At 34.5% G+C, this 17,825-nt stretch overlaps 7 protein-coding genes and 1 pseudogene across 8 annotated transcripts, besides 2 other annotated features; 5 read left to right on the forward strand and 3 right to left on the reverse strand.

Annotated features, from left to right (window-relative positions):
• Positions 1-17,825: part of a mobile genetic element that runs on past both edges of the window.
• On the reverse strand, positions 23-1,095 carry TVAGG3_0949820 (protein of unknown function, DUF4106 family; the record flags this gene model as incomplete). Its single annotated transcript, XM_051253203.1, has 1 exon — positions 23-1,095. A coding segment is annotated over one exon (1,073 nt), but the record flags the coding sequence as incomplete, so codon positions are not given.
• On the reverse strand, positions 1,195-1,797 carry TVAGG3_0949830 (protein of unknown function, DUF4106 family; the record flags this gene model as incomplete). Its single annotated transcript, XM_051253204.1, has 1 exon — positions 1,195-1,797. A coding segment is annotated over one exon (603 nt), but the record flags the coding sequence as incomplete, so codon positions are not given.
• TVAGG3_0949840 (uncharacterized protein) lies at positions 2,269-3,018 on the forward strand (the record flags this gene model as incomplete). Its single annotated transcript, XM_001291581.1, has 1 exon — positions 2,269-3,018. The coding sequence occupies one exon, from the start codon at positions 2,269-2,271 to the stop codon at positions 3,016-3,018; it is 750 nt and encodes a 249-aa protein (XP_001291582.1).
• Positions 3,397-17,825: part of a mobile genetic element that runs on past the window's edge.
• TVAGG3_0949860 (uncharacterized protein) lies at positions 6,600-6,878 on the forward strand (the record flags this gene model as incomplete). The annotated part of the gene is made up of 1 exon (XM_051253205.1): positions 6,600-6,878. A coding segment is annotated over one exon (279 nt), but the record flags the coding sequence as incomplete, so codon positions are not given.
• Positions 10,456-10,975, forward strand: TVAGG3_0949870 (keratin-associated protein family; the record flags this gene model as incomplete). Its single annotated transcript, XM_051253206.1, has 1 exon — positions 10,456-10,975. A coding segment is annotated over one exon (520 nt), but the record flags the coding sequence as incomplete, so codon positions are not given.
• TVAGG3_0949880 (integrase core domain containing protein family) lies at positions 11,242-11,864 on the forward strand (the record flags this gene model as incomplete). The annotated part of the gene is made up of 1 exon (XM_051253207.1): positions 11,242-11,864. A coding segment is annotated over one exon (623 nt), but the record flags the coding sequence as incomplete, so codon positions are not given.
• Positions 15,348-15,821, reverse strand: TVAGG3_0949890 (uncharacterized protein; the record flags this gene model as incomplete). Its single annotated transcript, XM_051253208.1, has 1 exon — positions 15,348-15,821. The coding sequence occupies one exon, from the start codon at positions 15,819-15,821 to the stop codon at positions 15,348-15,350; it is 474 nt and encodes a 157-aa protein (XP_051078782.1).
• Positions 15,914-16,798, forward strand: TVAGG3_0949900 (annotated as a pseudogene). The gene has a single exon. A coding segment is annotated over exon 1 (885 nt).

The following is a 17,825-nucleotide window of genomic DNA, read 5'->3' on the forward strand; positions in this document are numbered from 1 at the left end:
TTTCATGAAGAGAGTTGAATTATCATTTAGCTCTGACATCAAATATCTCGGAGTAAATTCATTCATGTCATTTGGATGATATGCTATTAAATCATATCCCTTAGCGAGCTTGTATTTTCCAGGTTTGAGATTATATCCGATTTGATGCTGAGCCATAAAGCTAAATAGGTTCGGGTCAGTATTTCCTTCCTTGAACTTTCTAATAGCTTCTTTATATCTGTCACTAAAGTCAAGAGTATCTGGGTAACCATAATCTTCCTTAAGCATTTTTAAGAATTCTTGGTTTCCTTTTTCTCTACTTCTTTTATGTCCTTGCTCTGTTTGTGGTTGTTGTTGTGCAGGGTTTTGAACTGTTGGTTGCTGTGCTGGTTGTGGAGGTGGTTGTTGTGCTGGTTTTGGTTGTGGTGCTGGATTTTGAACTGTTGGTTGCTGTGCAGTGTTTTGAACTGTTGGTTGCTGTGCTGGATTTTGAACTGTTGGTTTTGGTTGTTGTTGTGGTGCTGGATTTTGAACTGTTGGTTGTTGTGTTGGTTTTGGTGCATGCCTGTGTCTGTGTCCATGTGACGATGTAAATGTTTTAGGTAGTCCTGGTGCAGGTGCTTCTCTTGGAGGGTTTGGTGGTATATAAGTTCCACCAGCTGGCACATATGTTCCATCTGCAGCATAATGTCCTACCTGACTTTTCGTTTTTAAGAAAGCATTTACTAGGTCTGTTTTGGTCTGTTGTAACTCTTTTTCTTGACTTTCCACAACAGTTGCTCTAACGGCGTCATAGGCACTTTGAACTGCCTGTCTCGTTGCTGCATCTGTTATTTTCGTCATATTTTGTGCTACTTCTCTTAACTCGTTGTCGAAACCTTCAGACTTCAGTTTCTTTCCAGATGAGAAGTCGTTCACTAGTTTCACCTTACTATGAAGAGCTTCGAAGGCATTCTTAAAGTCAGCATTCATTAAAGCTTCATTTGAACTGTCTTCATCCGCTTGTATTTTTGTCCTTATTGACCCTATAAGTTGGGCTGCTTTAGCGTTGGCTTGGGCATCTAACCAGTCATTATTAGCTTTTATATATTCTGCGCTTTTCATTGCTTTTTGCATGGCTGCGTCGTTATTTTTACTTTCTTGTGCTAAGTTTTCATACTGTACGGTTTGGTTTTGCAACTGTAAAAGTTTTTCTGCCTTTACATTTGCTTCAACTTCTTTTTTATACTCATCGCTATCCATATATGTCTTCATGGCTTTTTGTTTTATCTCTTCATCTTTCAGTACTTTATATTGAGTAGTATGGTTTTTCAAATTTATAACATCTTGTTCCATTTTTGCTACTTCTGCTGCTTTTTCTGACACTTTTTTCGCATATTCCTCTGTACTTAGTTCTTTCAGTTGTTCTTCTTTCTTCTTTTTCTCTACGTTTAACTCATTGAGTTTCTTTGTGTGTCTGTCATATTCTAGTTTCTTTTCGTTTTCACTTATTTGTTTCTGTATGTCTATGTTTGACTTTTTGACATCTGTTATTTGATTTTTGAGTGAACTCAAATTCATTTGACTTTGAGGGTTATAAGCTGTTCCGTCTGCAGCTCCACCATAGCCTGCCATTTTCGCTAAAAGTGCCGCTCTTAAACCTCCACTCTGTGCACCAATAACTCGGTTTAAAAGCATAGGGTTGCTTGACATTTGTTGCAACATAGTGGGGTCATTCATCATTTGTTGTTGCAACTGTTGTTGTGGTGTCAGTTTTACTATTGGATGTTTCAATGCTCCCTTCCTCTTACGTATATTCTTACGTAGCTTACGTGGCATTTTAAGTGAAGTTAAAAAGCGGTTTTTGACAGATGTTTATATGACACTTTTTGTTCAGCACAAAAAACTACTCGGTCAAAGTGTTGTCAGTTTTGTAAAATAACCGTCCTATCTTGTTTTAAAATGGAGAAAAGGCTTCTCAAAGTATACTTCCTTGGAACGCCTGTAACTTTTCCTGTAGCGACGATAGACCCTTACTTGTCCGGACAAAGTTATACTATTTTGAGTGCTCTACAAAAAAGTCAACGGCGACGACTCTCAAAAACCGTTGTGTAAAAAGTTTTACCGTTGGACAAAAAGTATATATAGAAAACAAAAAACGTTTATAGTTCATTCAATATTTGAGATAAACCGTTTTTCCAACGGTAACTATTAAATAAAATAAAAAAATAGAGGGGGTCTCCGTTGACGAAAACGGTTTATCTCAAACTTTTCTATGAGTGGTCCGAAAAAACAGTTCATTTTTATCTAATGGAAGCCAACGCTGTTAACCACAATTCAAACATTAACAATTCTCAACCGCTAACCAAAGCCAAAGCCCCACAACCTCCAAGAACCGGCACAGCGGTTAGAATAACCACCAAAAAGTCTAACAGCGAATTAAGAGAAATTCTTCAACAAATTTGCTCTAAATATCTCAAAGACGCCGAAGAAAACACACAACCAGACGCTACATACAATACTCAGTTCTGTGAAGTTCTGAACAAAGCAATTACTAGTTCAATTGAACTTACTAAGACAATTCCAAGTCCAATTGAGCTTAGCGATGTCTTAGTTCAGTATTTTCCAACACTTACTAAGCTTATAATGTTGAGAACTTTATACCAAGTTCGTCAAAATCTTCCTCGTTACATCCAACGGTCATTCGACACGAGAATTGCCGAATTCCAAGTCTTTAGTTACGGATATGACGAAGATGAATACGTTGACGAGTTCGGAGACAACTGTACAAAATGGTTTGAATGTTATACGACAACACAATTTGAATTCGACTTTCTCGAATTCAACGCAGCAACCATTCATATCATTGCTCTTTACCTTTCCGAACAACAACAAGACCTCGCAGATGGAGATGTTGTTACTGTCGTCATGAAAACTCCTGAACAATTCGGAAAAAAGAAGTCTCTAATTGCCAAATTCGTTCCAGGACATCAGCTTTTCCAACGCACAGAAGTCTTCTGTATTCCTGGAACTAAGTTCTTTGTCAGGAGCGAAAGTTAGTATACAAGTCTTGGGTATGGTGGCACTGCGTTCCACCTTACCCAATACTTGTGAATTTGACACTTTACAAAACCGTTAACGTATATTTTACAACATGAACGCAAAAACTAACTTAACCTTAAATATTTACAAAGCCGCCAACAATTTCACCTCACTATCGTTCTCACTAACAACTTCACTAATGTTCTCATAAATTTCCTCATATATCTTCATCATCAGTGTTAACCCTATTGTAGTCATACTTGAAGCCATAAACTTTCTCTAACTTCTTAACGTACAATTTACATAACTTACCTTCGTCATCGTATGGTTTAATGATATAACTATTCTATCTTTATAAACAGTCAATGAAAAGTCAACTGGTCTCGGATGTATTTGAAAGAACATGTTATGCTCAGGAAGGAAGAATAAATGTTTAAAATGTATGTTTGTTATATGTTTTGATTTGTATGAGTTGCTTTTGTTCTGTCATTACATCAAATAAAATAAAAATAATTTTAAAAAATAAAATAAAAAATAAATGATATCACCACCCTCACACGTATGAAAACATAGCACAAAAATAAATTTAGGTGAAGTGGTGAGATCTAACCCGATTTCTAACCTCATTTCTACCCTGTTGAATTCATTGCTTTATAACTCTCTTCCTTGGTTTCTTTTTAGTTGCTTTCTTCACGTCTGTCTCCAACTTGACTGTCTTTCTTCTTCGTCCGTAATGATACCAGTTACTTCCACCAGTCAATGGGTCAAATGGTCGTTCATAAGGGTTTCCATACATTCCATAAGGTCCGTATGGATAAACCGCTGGTGGAGAAGAAACATTTTCTTTAGTTCCATCGACTCTATTAAATGCATTGTTTCACCTTTCATCTGGTCATTAAGTCTTTGCGTGTTTTGCAAACTCATCGTCCTTTCCTAAAGCATTTTCTGACTCAGTCGCAACCAAATTGGATGCTTTATTTATGAGCCCTATTTTATTTAATCTTAACTTCTTTGCAACCCAGCCTCCAATCTTTCCTTTATTTGCATCTAATGTCTTTTGAAACCCTTCCTCCACTCATTTTATTTACTGCGTCATAAGCTCCAAGTGCTTTTGCTCCAAATGCTAATGCTTTTGTTCCCATTGCGCCTAAAGCTGCCAAGCTACCATTTACACCATATTAAAATCATCTCTCTTCAATATTATCTCATAAAAGTTCTCGTTACTGGAGAAAGTCAATGAAACATAAACATTCTCACGGGCTTCGCCCTCACCGCTTTGCGGTCTATCTAACTTCTTTCTTATCTCATCTATTCTCAATAAAATGTCTGAACAATTGCTAACATCTTCTACAACAGTTATTTCATCATGAATGACCTTTAAGAACAAGCTCATTTAATATGCAATTAAAATCATCTCAATAATGAGTCCATCCTTTCCATCTTTAGGTAGCACAACATCTTTCATTGAAGAAGGTTCGACAAGTCTTATGTTAAACTTACTGACAAAGTTTGTTATACTATAATGCTTCGGCGGCGAATACATATAGTTGAAAGACATAATATAGATTCTTCAGCAAATTCACTTATACTGGATTTTATAACAATGTTCTCACGAGACCAAACGCCACCAATTGACAATCTTTGTAAGCAATCCTGCTGAACCTTCAACTGTAAACGTCGATGGTAACATTCCACGAAGGTCATCTATTGACATCGTTGAGTCACTGAATTTAAATATTTTCTTAAAGCAATCGTCATTATCTAACCATGCAATAGCTTTGAAGTTTTCATTCGAATATACATCTGCTTCATTAAATGTAAATCCTGACTTCTTTGCAGAGATGACTTTAAAATCTATTGAGTTTGTTTCAAAATTATATGCTATGGTAACTTCTGAAGGTAATGGATGCCCTTCCGCAGTCAGTTGTTCTCTCACTACCGTTTGAAGTTTTGTATTAAAAACTTTTATGTCATCTCCTGTATCTAAGTTCACATACACAGCAACAGGGAAACTATCTTGCTTCTTTGTTTCATCATTATATCTCAAAACATTAAAGTTCTTCAATAATATTGTTTTCCTGCTGGAATACTTCGAACCTGTCTGATTTCAATAGCTTTCTCACCTCCTACATACTCTACCCAGTGTCTTGGATATTCATAAGTATACTGACTTTCTTGAATTTGGTTGGTTTCATCATAACGTGTTCATAGTATATCTTTATACTCTTGTCAGTTAGACTCGGTGCTATGTTCTGAATATTTCTGACTTGCATTTTAATGGAGATAAAATGAAGCATTTAATACATGACGTAGATGAAGACATGAATGAAACTACAGACAAACTTAACTCTTCTCTCATTCTTCCTTTCAGTAAGGACTATGAGTTCTGTTCAAATGGTGTTTATTTCTATTGTGGAAAGATGGGTTCAGGTAAGACATTTAACCTCATTCGTCATAACTCATAACAGAGCGTTTAGGAAACGACTCTTACTATGACCAAATCATTATATCAGTGCAACTTCAGACTCTATGGACTCAACAGCGAAAACATTTATGAGTAAAGTTCAAGCATCTGTCGTTAAAGTTCCAGACAGTGAACTCATTGAATTTCTTCAACGTTACATTCGACGTAAGAGAAAATATTATGCTATTGTAGAGTTCATACAGTCAGGATGCAAAAGACTTCAGAAGAGATGGAAAGAATTATTGACAAACACCACTTACGTCAGTACTCAGGAGTTTACGATATGAAACGACTGACAAACTACATTCTATCAAACTTTCAAAATACCCCTTCAAAAAATTATCCTTCAAACACTCTGCTCGTTTGTGACGACTTCGCCGGAAAGGTTTAGTGTCAAAGCCTGACTCACCATTAGCAACATCATAACTAAAGTCAGACATTACCATTTAACTGTAGCAATACTTATGCAAACATGGCGTTTTCTTGCTTTAAACATAAAACGTCTCATAACTGACTTCGTTATCTTTCAGGTTTCTCACGTTATGATATTGAACTCATTTGGAAACAGTCAGGTATAACATTACCTTTTGAAGAAATTTGGGAAGCATATAAGTCTCTCATCTCTCCTCGTTCATACCTTGAGATTCATATCATGACTAATACCCATTAAAGTCAAAAATATTCCATGGGAACGACCAACATTGTTTTAAAGTTTAACCTTCAATTGACTGATGGTAAACAAATTCCATGCATCTCTGTCGCCATTTCTGTTAATATTTTTGCTGTCATTCATATCATCCACTTCCCCATCCGTTAGCTTTTGAGGATTGGGTTAGAATAGCTGTTCTTAAATGAAGGCTTTTCACCTTTTTAGCGCGCATAAACTCTATAACTTTCTGCATACTTTATGTTTGAACCTCCTGAGCCATCATTGACATAAATTTTTATAGGCTTCCACCCTTGTTCATATTCCTGCTTCTTCCCTTTGCTCTTTTTTGTCAGTAGTTCTACATCTTTATCACAGCTCCTGTCTCAGTGAAATTCAACAATATTTTCATTCGTTAGCTTTACATTCAAACCCTTGTCGAGTATATTGTTCATTTCATACATATAAAAGGTTTTTATTCTATATGAAATGAGAAGCAAATCCATCTTAGCTGGTGCCGTTAATGTTCCAATTGAACCAACATCAAATGTTGACTCACGAACGACAAACAATATTGTCATAAAGAACTATAGTTCAGAGTGTTTGAAAGAAAAAGAACCAGAGCTGAAATCCGTGAATTTAAACACAGCTTCAAACGCTAACGCTACATCAGATGTTAAGTTAGAGTATCCACCACTGGACCAAATTCTTTCAAGAGAAGCCAACGACAACCCTTACATAAATGTTCAAACAAATCCTTCAGATAACGTAGACCATTACCTTCTTCAGTTATACCAAACAATTTTACTCAAAGACGATAAGAAGCTTTTGATAAAATCTTATAAGTAAGAACCAAATAATTCTAACAAAGGAGGACCTTGAAAATGTTATATCACGAATAACAGGGAAACAATGTGTCATTGACTATCTCGACCCTGAAATCGAATGCTGTGGTCAAACGCCAATATTCATGAAAATAGGTAACATCCGCATCATTGAAACACCAGGAACTACAGGAGTTGAGTTTAAGTATAAATATTCGAACGAGTATACAAAACTATCTACTGACTATAAGCTTTGTTTGAAATATGTTTTAGTAAATTAAAGCAACTTATAGTATCTATCCAAAACTTCTTCAACAGTATCGAACTCATCTCATAATGCCAAACCTAATCTTATTGACTTGGTGCAGTTTTCACTAACACAATATTTTTCTGTTCTCTTGACTGACATAACTAACTCATTTGTTTCATCAAACAGCAACAACCAAAGTTCATGACCTAATACATAACATTCATACTTTATATTTTTTAGCTCTGAGTTCTCTTGTAAGCTGTTGCATTTAATATTTTCTAAAAGTCAACTTCAACAGTCATTCGCACTGGTGCCTTCAGTTTACAGGCTCTCCTTGAAAGTCAACAAGTCTGAATTGCATGTCTTTCAAATTATGAGGACTAATGCGAACCCATTTACCTAAATGAGTTGCTATGACAGGAACGTTTGGAATGAACATTGAATTGACTGCATAACAGAAGGATTTATATTCTACTGAACCTTTACTATTAACTTCTGAAATACCTGTGACATTAGCTATTTTTGACTCAATGTACAAACAATTACCATAACATACGTATGGAACAGATTTCATCTCAATCGTTTTGTCAACACTTTTCAAAAGAAATGTCATATGGTATGCTCCCAAAAGAAGTTGTACTCTATGACTCATTCTTGGTATCTTAAACTCCTTCGCATAACTGAACTTCAAAACTCCTGCAATAAGTTTAACATTCATTAAGTTTTCTTCGTTATCCTTGTTTATTGTAGTATTTATGAGAGCATTTAAACACTCCAGCTAATGTTTCCATCTTATATTCTACATTATTGTGAAATCTTATTTCATGCTTCTTTCCATCTATTTCAAGCTCCATGAAATCTGTTTCATCTGTTATAACGAATGAAGCGATAGTATTGAAGTCAACCATTCTGAATGCAAGCGCCTCATTCTGTAGACTAAGTTTGTTTGTAGCTTTACTGTCCCGTATTCGTTTGGGTCTGTACTTTGCAAATAGAACAACATTTTATTCTCATTAAAATATGAGTATAGGCTGCATATGCGTATGAAGCTGACAGAGCTAAACGTTTATATTTGGTCAATACTCTCTCACACTTACTGACAAATATATTGTTATTTCTGATGGAAATACCGAGAAATACATAACATGGAAGGACTATGAAAGTTTTGACGCCTATTTTAACTCCATGTACTATGCCATTCATTGTAAATGGTGAAGTTGTCATGAAGAACGACACAACAGTATATAAGTCTGTATATGAAGCGTTAGAATATATGTTGAATTATAATCCCGAACGATTTGACCCAAGCACTACACCATGTGCAATGCCTTTTATTAAGGATGGTGAAATCGTAAGAGTTCGGATTCAACGGTTTACACAGCTGTTCAAAAGTTTACAAAACATTTTAGCGAATATCTTTAATTCAGAAACTACAGAAATAAAATTACCATATATAACAGATGCTAAAGAAATTAAATCAAAAACGACAACATTATTCGTCACTTAATGATTTAATGACTTATATCATTAATATTCCTGCACCAACTATAGCATTTGATCCAAACTTGACGGTTTGCAGTGTACCTTTCATAAATGACAGTTCATTAATTACTTTAAGGGATTCGACAGTAAATGAATCATTAAAGGCGTCATTAATGAAAATCATTGATTTAATTCATTCATGAATACATATAATTCATTCATTAATGTTTCATATGCTTCTAAAGAAGGTGAGCCAAAAACTATCGATAAAGCGGTGTATGAAATAAAAGCATCAACGACGAAATTGAATTCGTTAACTTTTGACGGTGATAGTTTCGTTAATGAAATACATCGGGGAAAACAATTTTAACGAAAGAATATTTAAAATCTCATGTTAGTGAGTTCGTTGAAATTGAAAAAGAAGGTGGAATTAAGTTCGATCCACTGAATTTTCATTTTCAGCTTAGCGAATGCGGGTGTTAGTTTCGCTGAATGGACAACTATACAGAGTGAAATAAATGCAATATGGACGTTTTTGGGGTCAAAAGGGGAATGGGTGAGCTTGTAAATGCTGCAAAGAACATTAGGTGAAACAGGAAATTTTGTAGATGGTTTTAAAAGACTTGTTTCAAATGTTTTAACAAACACAAGAAATTATTTAGATATACGTACATAACGGACGGATTTTCGAACAGATAGCAACAACCCTCCGGTTATGGCTGCGTTGATGATGGTTAGAGATATAAAACACGTAACGACGGGAACGAAGAACATGAACAACAGGATACTGGTCGGGTTATTCGAGACATTAAAAACGTGTATCCTGAAGTTATTGATTTATTTAGAGGAGTTAATGATTCAATTTCAAAACATTCTATAAACCCTCGATGAAAGAGAATAAATTAACAGATTATATATTCGTCATTATTGCAGAATTAATGAAGAGAATAAATGAAAAAGGAATTGGTGATATCATTAATGTCAGCGATGTAATGATGAAAAGAAATTTTGACTCATTATTTACAAAACCGAAAACAGAATATAGTCTTTATGACGTAATTACCGAATTAATGAAAAAGATTAATGATAATAAGAGTTCTGGCGGAAGAGTTGAATTAGAAGTGAATGATGTTAATGAGAAATTAGCCGAAAAAGCAAACAAAAATGAGCTTTTAGCTCTGAGTGATAAAGTCAAGAACCACGTTCATTATATAACTTCAGACGAACAGATTATAACGACTACCATGGATATTTAACACGAAGTGATGAAGCGAAGACAAAAAATGTTAATGAAAGAAGATATAAATACATTCGTGCTAAAGGTTATGACATAAGCTGTACTGTACAGTATGATGTAGCTAAAGCACCAGAAGCATTTGGTTATACCGGTGAAATTTATGCCTCTACTTTCAATGTTAACGGTGTATTAGTTGAACCAAGATTTACTTTGAGAGTTAAGTCAAAAATAACGTTTGAAGATGCTATTAAAAGTAAAGCTGACAAAGTTGAACTTGAAGCAACGAACAAAGTTTTGAAATCTCATAAACACAACATCTCCGATATAAATGAACTTCAAGCTACATTAGACAGTAAAGCCGACAAGAACCATACACATAAATCCTTCACTACTGTTAGAGCAGACGACATAATATTGAACTATACCCTTGGTTCAAGTGCACCTTTAGAGAATCCAAGTACAAGCGTAAAAGATACACTAAACAATTTAGATAACAGTTGCAGGAATATTGAAGGTCATGCCAGAAACTTTGAAGCACATGAACTACCAGCAATGTTAGATAAGAAAGCCGACAAAACTTATGTAGATGAAAATTATGCAAAGAAGTCGGAAGTAAATGCTGCGCTTAATGGAAAAGCCGATAAAGAGCACGTGCATGAAGAATTTCAAACAATCAAGATTAAAGAAATTAAGGCATGCATCGAAATAGTAACAAAAACAGGAAGAGACGGTGCAACTGTACAAGAACAAAGAATTTATCCTCCTACTTTTCCTAATGGTTTAATAACAAACAATATAAATATTGTAGAAGGCAATAAAACTATAAACGTTAAACATGAACTTCTAACAATGAAGGCCCAGATTCTTGAAACCATATATCCTATAGGCTCTATTTATACGTCAATGAACTCAACAAATCCGGCAAGTGTTTTAGGTTTTGGTACGTGGGAACAGATTGTAGATAAATTCCTCTATTGTGCGAACTCTTCAAAGCAAACAGGTGGTTCGAAGAAAATTAAAGAAGCAAACCTTCCACCGCACACTCATACAGGAACTACAAACACAACAGGTAGTCATTCACATTCAATAACAAAAAGAGGTTATACAAATCTTGCAGCAGGTTCGGATAGACAGGGAATGCATAGATATGATATTTCAAGTGACCCAGTAGATTCAAGCGCAGGTATTTTCTGTGGAACCGCAGGAAATCATTCACACACTTTCACAACAAATCCAACAGGCTCGGGTAGATTATATGCCACCATTTGTGACTATATTCGCATGGTACCGCGTTCAATGAACGCGCTTGAGCCTAGAATAAAATCTTTATTTACATAAATGAGCTTGAAAGAAGTATTCGAACAACATCCATGGAGGTCATTTAAGAAGTTCAATGAAGCTGCAAAGAGTTGGGGATTTACTAACAGAGCTGAAGTTAAAAAGTTCTTTGACAAAAATGTTGTACATCAAACAAAAATAAACCCTTACGACTACTTTTTACCAATTTACTCCAACACTCCTGACGCATACCAATTTGACACTCTCATTCAAAGCAGAAAAGGAGGACATAAACCATTCCTCATCTTCATTAATGTTAACACTCGCAAAGCTTTTGCGTATATAATGAGAAATAAAGGAACTCGTGAAGTGTTAAGAGTTTTACAAAAGTTTGTAGCAGAACATAACCCAAGTACTTTAACATCAGACCAAGACAGTGCATACCTCAGCAACGAAATCACAGAATTTCTCATTAAGCATAACATAACTCACTACACTACTGAAGACCATAACCATAATATTTTAGGTATCATTAATCGCTTCATAAGAACGCTCAGAGATTTAAATCAAGAGCGAGACTTTACCGAAGAAACAATGAAACATTTTCTCGAAGTATATAATTCCTCAACAAATTCTACAACAGGACATACACCAAATTCAATGACACAACAACAAGAAGAAAAGTATATACAAAAGAAACGAAGCCAAACACAAAATATCAGAAATTCAACACAATTTACCCTCATTCCTGGTACAAAAGTTCGTGTAGTTCTTGACGACAAACCGTTGACAAAGAAACGTTTAAGGTTAAGTCGAAATTATTATATCGTAGACTCTACGCAAGGTAATGGATATCTTATAAAAGCTGCTGACGACTCTATTGCGTTTTATCCTCGTCATAAATTAGTCGAAAGTAGTAATGGCAAACTTGCTGAAACCATTGACGAAGCAAAGCGAGGAGTGGTTATTGAAATACTTAACTATAACATAAACGATGACACTTATAAAGTAAGATATGAAGGAGGCGTTGAAGATGTTATACCATCTAAGAACTTGAGAGAGTCAAAGCCAACACATCTGGGACCATTAGAGCGGGAGTACTGGAAAGACAAAAATAAGCCAGAAAGAATAAGAAAATTCTTCTAAACTTTTTCATTAGATGTAAATCAGACATGAACGAGAACAGTCATGATATCATTAATGGTACCATTTATTTTAACATAAACTTTATTTATGTTAGAATGTTAGATCTAACACGTTTTCTAACCACTTTTCTAACATGGTCTAAAACTCTCGAAAATCATGAATTTTTGACATTTCCTTATGAAAGAAAAATAACGCTAATTTTTTTCTAAGAAAAATTTTTATCTTGTATGTAAAGATATGATTTCAACAATAGGTTCTACAACACTTCAAACAACAACTTCACCAAACTCTTTAGTTATGAATCCAACATCTATGTTAGTAGAGATGAAAAGCTTCATTCCTTCTTCATATACTTTTGAGACAGAAATACAAAGAATTAAGCAAGAACTTTTAACAAGTAATTTAGACTGTAGTGCGAAAGATGAAACAAATGAACAGTATCTTTATGACATGCAGGATATTATTGACCATTTACCCAAATTGCCTGAAATCCAACAACAAAAGCTCACTATTCATGAATTCGATGAAATAGAAGTGAAACCAACTGACTCAGTAGAAATAAAGAAGTTCATACGTAAAGTAAACTATGATTTCTAGGATATCATTGCAACCATAAAGTTATGGACAAAGATTGCGACATGGTATATAAGAACATCTCTGACATATATAAATCTGGGGAGTTTAAGACATACGACAACTTTGTTTCATTAGTTGCTGAATGTGTATGGCAGATAAGAGATAAAGATAAAAGATGTAAAATATGGAATGGACAAATAAAACCAACAACTTTTGAGTTAAAGAAAACCATTGACGCCTTAGTTGTTCTAGCAGGTCAAATTTCAATGTATAACGCAAAAATGAATCCGCAATGTTCAAAATGTAAAGCAGCAATGAGGAAATATAACTACTCCGTCAAAGAGATAGAACGTATGAGAAACGACTATGCTGACTTAAAGAAAGAAGTAGAGAAACCAGCAGAAGATAAAATGGACATGTTAGCATTTCTGAACAAAAACTATCCAACTGCTGACGATTTCCTATTATCTGATGTCAAGAAGAAATATAAAGAAACCTTCGGCATAGTTAAAATTTTTGATATCCTTCGTGAAGAAATAGAAGCTACAAAACTGTTTAAAGTCATGAACCATCGCAACATATACCATGTAAAACGCTTGTAAATAGTTCGATGTTAGAAAAGTGGTTAGAAAACGTGTTAGATCTAACATGCTAACATAAACATTATTTTTTCTAACTTTTTATCTTGTATGTAAGAACAGTAATGTTAAAGGTTGAGTTTGAAACAGTTAGAAAGATAGACAATGACACCAAAGTGGTTAGAATAGGTAATTTAAACGTAAGATACTCAAAGAAATACAACAAATATTCTTTGTCAGACATTATATCTCCATCTGGAAAGAAAACAAACGACTGGGTTAGAAATGCTTCAACTCAGAAAATTTTGACAAGAAATCCTGAGCTTATGATATCAGTAAGATTCTATGGAACTACAGCATATCTCATTGACAAAAGTCTTATACCAATAGTTTTGTTATGGTTAGACCCAGTTGTTGGATATAACTTCATAACTTATGGTTCATTCAATACGGAACGTTGCAGTGAAGGCTTACTTTACATCGTTCAGAAACCGAAGGACTTCAATACAAAGAGATATAAGATAGGAAGAACATATAATATAACTCAAAGATATGACAGTACAGTCAATAGAGTCAAGGTTGTGTTCGTTAATGATATGAGAGCTGCAGAAACAGAACTACTTGAAAAGTTTGAGAAAAGTATGGTGCTCCCATGAAAGGTAAAGAAACGTTTGAAGTAGATGAGATAGATAAAGCTATAAAATTATTTGACGAAGTTGCTGAAAAATACATGTAAAGCGTTTATTTTTGGTCTTTTGTGAAAGTCAGAAAATAAAGTTAGTTTTTTATAAAATATTTTTTTATCCGGAATATAAAGACAGATATGTCAACAACAGAGAACACAACAACTGCTATCGTTCATGAAGCCATAAATGAAGAATATGAATACATACAATATAACAAAAAATTGAGACTCATTCGTTCGGTCAAAGACGATATGTACCAGATGCAAAGTATTTTGACGGCTTGTTTTGCTCCAGACACTAAGCTTCCTAAAGACTGGTTTAGGAACCAAAGCACCATTGAACTCTTAAGCGAAGCACAGCGAGACATACTTTTTTCTGAAAACAGTGAAGAACAGCGAGTAGATAAAAAATCCCAGTCGCCAAAACTCTATGAAAACCGTGAAAAATTGCCAAACGGTTTGAGAGGATATTATGTTCATAGACTTCTCGTAAATAATGTGGCACAATGGGCTTCAGCTCGCTATTCATGGTATGTTTGTAAACTTCTTGACGAACTTCACAGACAAGAACGTGAAGATATGGAAAAGAAACTTCAAGCAAAAGATGAAGTCATTGAATCCAAAGACAAAAGCATACAGAAAAGAATACCACGTTCAGTACCAAAAGGAAAGGAAAAGAGTTATAAGTATATGATATATACTGAAGAGTTGGAGAAAGAAGAAGACAGTGACATGGTTATGTTGCATTTAGTCAGAAGAAACAACAAAAGCTTTTACGACCTTGCTAAGATTTACAAATCTGACAGAAATTGGTTCTATTGCGAAAACTTACCGATTTCAATGACACCGAATGAAGATGTTAAACAGATAGTTCAAGACACACTTCCTCAAACACACTATGACATCAAAGGTTGCACAATACTTACATTCAAAGAAGACTTAACATTACTGAAAGAAAAGATAACAGAATATTTCGACAACTTCAAAGAGGAAGAATGAAAAAAAATCTCGTCGGGTGCCACGTTAGAACCATAGTGGAGAAAACCATGATAAAAACAAAACGCTCCATGTCGATCATAATCGACGAAGTGCAAATCTTCACTTCGTCAAGTTTATTTTGTTTTTACCATTTAAGTGTTGTAAAATGTCGATATGAAGACTAACCAAAAATATATTTTTGCTTAAATGACGTCAGGGTCAATTTCTTCAACCATTTCACTTCCTTCGTCAATGTCAATAGAAGCTTCTTCAACCTTTGGTAAGAATTTCTGTATAACATCTTTGTTCGTTATTGTCTTCAGAGATGAAGGATAATATTTCACATTTGTTTCACCCTTCTTATATTCTTTCTGTTCGGAAAGATTTAAAGCAATACTGAAGAAGTCAATGTTAGAGTTCTTTATAACAGTATAATGAGTATCTTTGACATTCACGAAGAAACCCTTTTGTTTCAAAACTACTGCTAACTCTTGTGAAGTATAACGTTTGCGGTCAATGACGATAGCTAATGGTCTGACATACTGACCGAACTTAGATTCTTTCACAAACTTCTTGTTAAAGATAACATTAACATTTGAAGCATTATTGAACTCATTCTTGATGGCATTAGCGAGAGCATTGTATGAAAAGAACTTGCAATCTTGCATGTGTTTCATTAAAATAAAAATATTAAATTATTTTGAAAAATAACTTAAAAAAAATCTAATCTAAATTTTTTCAAAAAATATTTTTTTATTTCCTACTAAAGATGTATCGGAAGTTGTCTAAGTTAGAACACTCGGAAATAAAACAACTTCTTACAGAAGCTAACATAGATGTTGCAAAACATTACGCGACAAACAAAAAAGCACTCGCTGACATCCTCAATGACTATAATGGTGCAATAAGTTATGATAGAATTCATGAGTTCATAAAGCCGCAACGCGGCGAGGACGAAGTCCATGCAAGAACTTTTCCTTTAAATGACGTTGCTATTGACTTATATCATAGACGTTCAGTACCTCATGAAGTAAGAAGAGAAATGTTTGACATAACAAATGCAAACGTTGGTGAAACAAGAAGAAGAGACGACACACTGAAACAACAGAGAAGAGAGATGTTTAAAAGTGCTATAGAACAAGTTCGCAAAGCTAACGATGTCATTCGTTCCATTGACGACAAACCAAAAGAAGGTGAGAGATGGTTAAAGAAAGATGAAGAGAATAGGAAGAGAAATGTGAAGTCAGGCAATAGACTCATTGACTTTAACATCGAAGCTTTAGATGAACCAAACAGAGAATATTTACACAAACATTTCGGTAAGGTTTTCATGAGACTCTTAGAGAAGATTAAAATAAACTCACAACAGAGATGGATGGTATGTTATAAACTTGGTGGAAAGTATGAATGTTCTACGTTAAACCTCAATAATATGGAACATTACTACATCAGCTCTTGAAGGAGAACTTTATATCAGAGATAGAAGCAAATGCCGCAGGTATTGTTGAAATGCACTATGACTTCTTCTTGACAAACATAAAGAATCTTACTGAAATAAAGATGTATGATTTAACAGAATATGAAGGCTTAACGATGTCAGATGTAAAGAAAGGCAAACCAAAAAAGAGACCATATAGAGATGAAAGCACACTGACAAATGACCAGAAAGCCATTTTGGAAGCTCTTAAGCAAACAGGAAACCCAGCACTTATAGAAAGCTTTTGGAAAGATAATGGTGAAAAGAAGTTTTATAAGAAGAGAAGCGGTCAGTTCTGGAAGTATCTTTGCACATTACCTATAAATCTTGAACGCTACCAAATCTTCAATGAACTGAACAAAGAACTGCAACACTTATGACAGAAGACAATTGTTTCGTTTATGCTTGCATTCAGGCTGGAGTAAATGAAGAAACTATTGACACATGAGAGAAGTCATTCGTGTTAGAGACTTTCCTCAAAGTAAAGTACAAGAAATTTCTGACGCAACAGGTATAGCATTTAATGTTACCATTGGTTACTTCAATGACTCAAGATATAATGAAATAAAAGAGATACATACCAAAAGAATGTGAAACTGTTCGAACTATTGACCTACTTCTTGTTGAAGACCACTACATGCTAAACGAAAGACTTCCAATGACAACATACTTCGTCAGAAAGAATATATAGTACAATGGAATAATATGTTGCACACCATTTGTTGTGAACCAAACTTGAAAGTCAGAGAAAACTGTTACTAGTGGGTTCGTAGAATTTAGAAGCAAAGTCATAAAAGTCCTTACCAATACATAGAAAACTATTGTTGCTTGAACTGAAACTTGCATGACACATAACATTTTGAGGGTCAAACACGTTTCTATAAACTGTCAGATCTGCTGGTGGAAGTATAAATTTAAATGGACCATCTGGTGGTAATGGTTCGTTCTGGTTTAGTAACCGAAGAAATTGTGCCCATGGAACGTTTGTCTACTTTCCAAAATAAAAACTCTGTATCTCTTGGAGGGTTAATTTCAATCTTTTGAAATGAACGGTGGAGTTCATCTTGTCATATTCTAGTTTCAGATAGTATGTTCCATTTAGTAAAGAGTCGTATTTTTCTTGAAATTCCCAATAATATTTGTTCATTTGAGTTTGAAAGTCATTTTAGAGTTTTCTCAAGACTTTCGTCTGAACGAACTGTAA

Source organism: Trichomonas vaginalis, chromosome I (genome assembly GCF_026262505.1).
Source record: "Trichomonas vaginalis G3 chromosome I, whole genome shotgun sequence".
Taxonomy (NCBI): Eukaryota; Parabasalia; order Trichomonadida; family Trichomonadidae; genus Trichomonas; species Trichomonas vaginalis.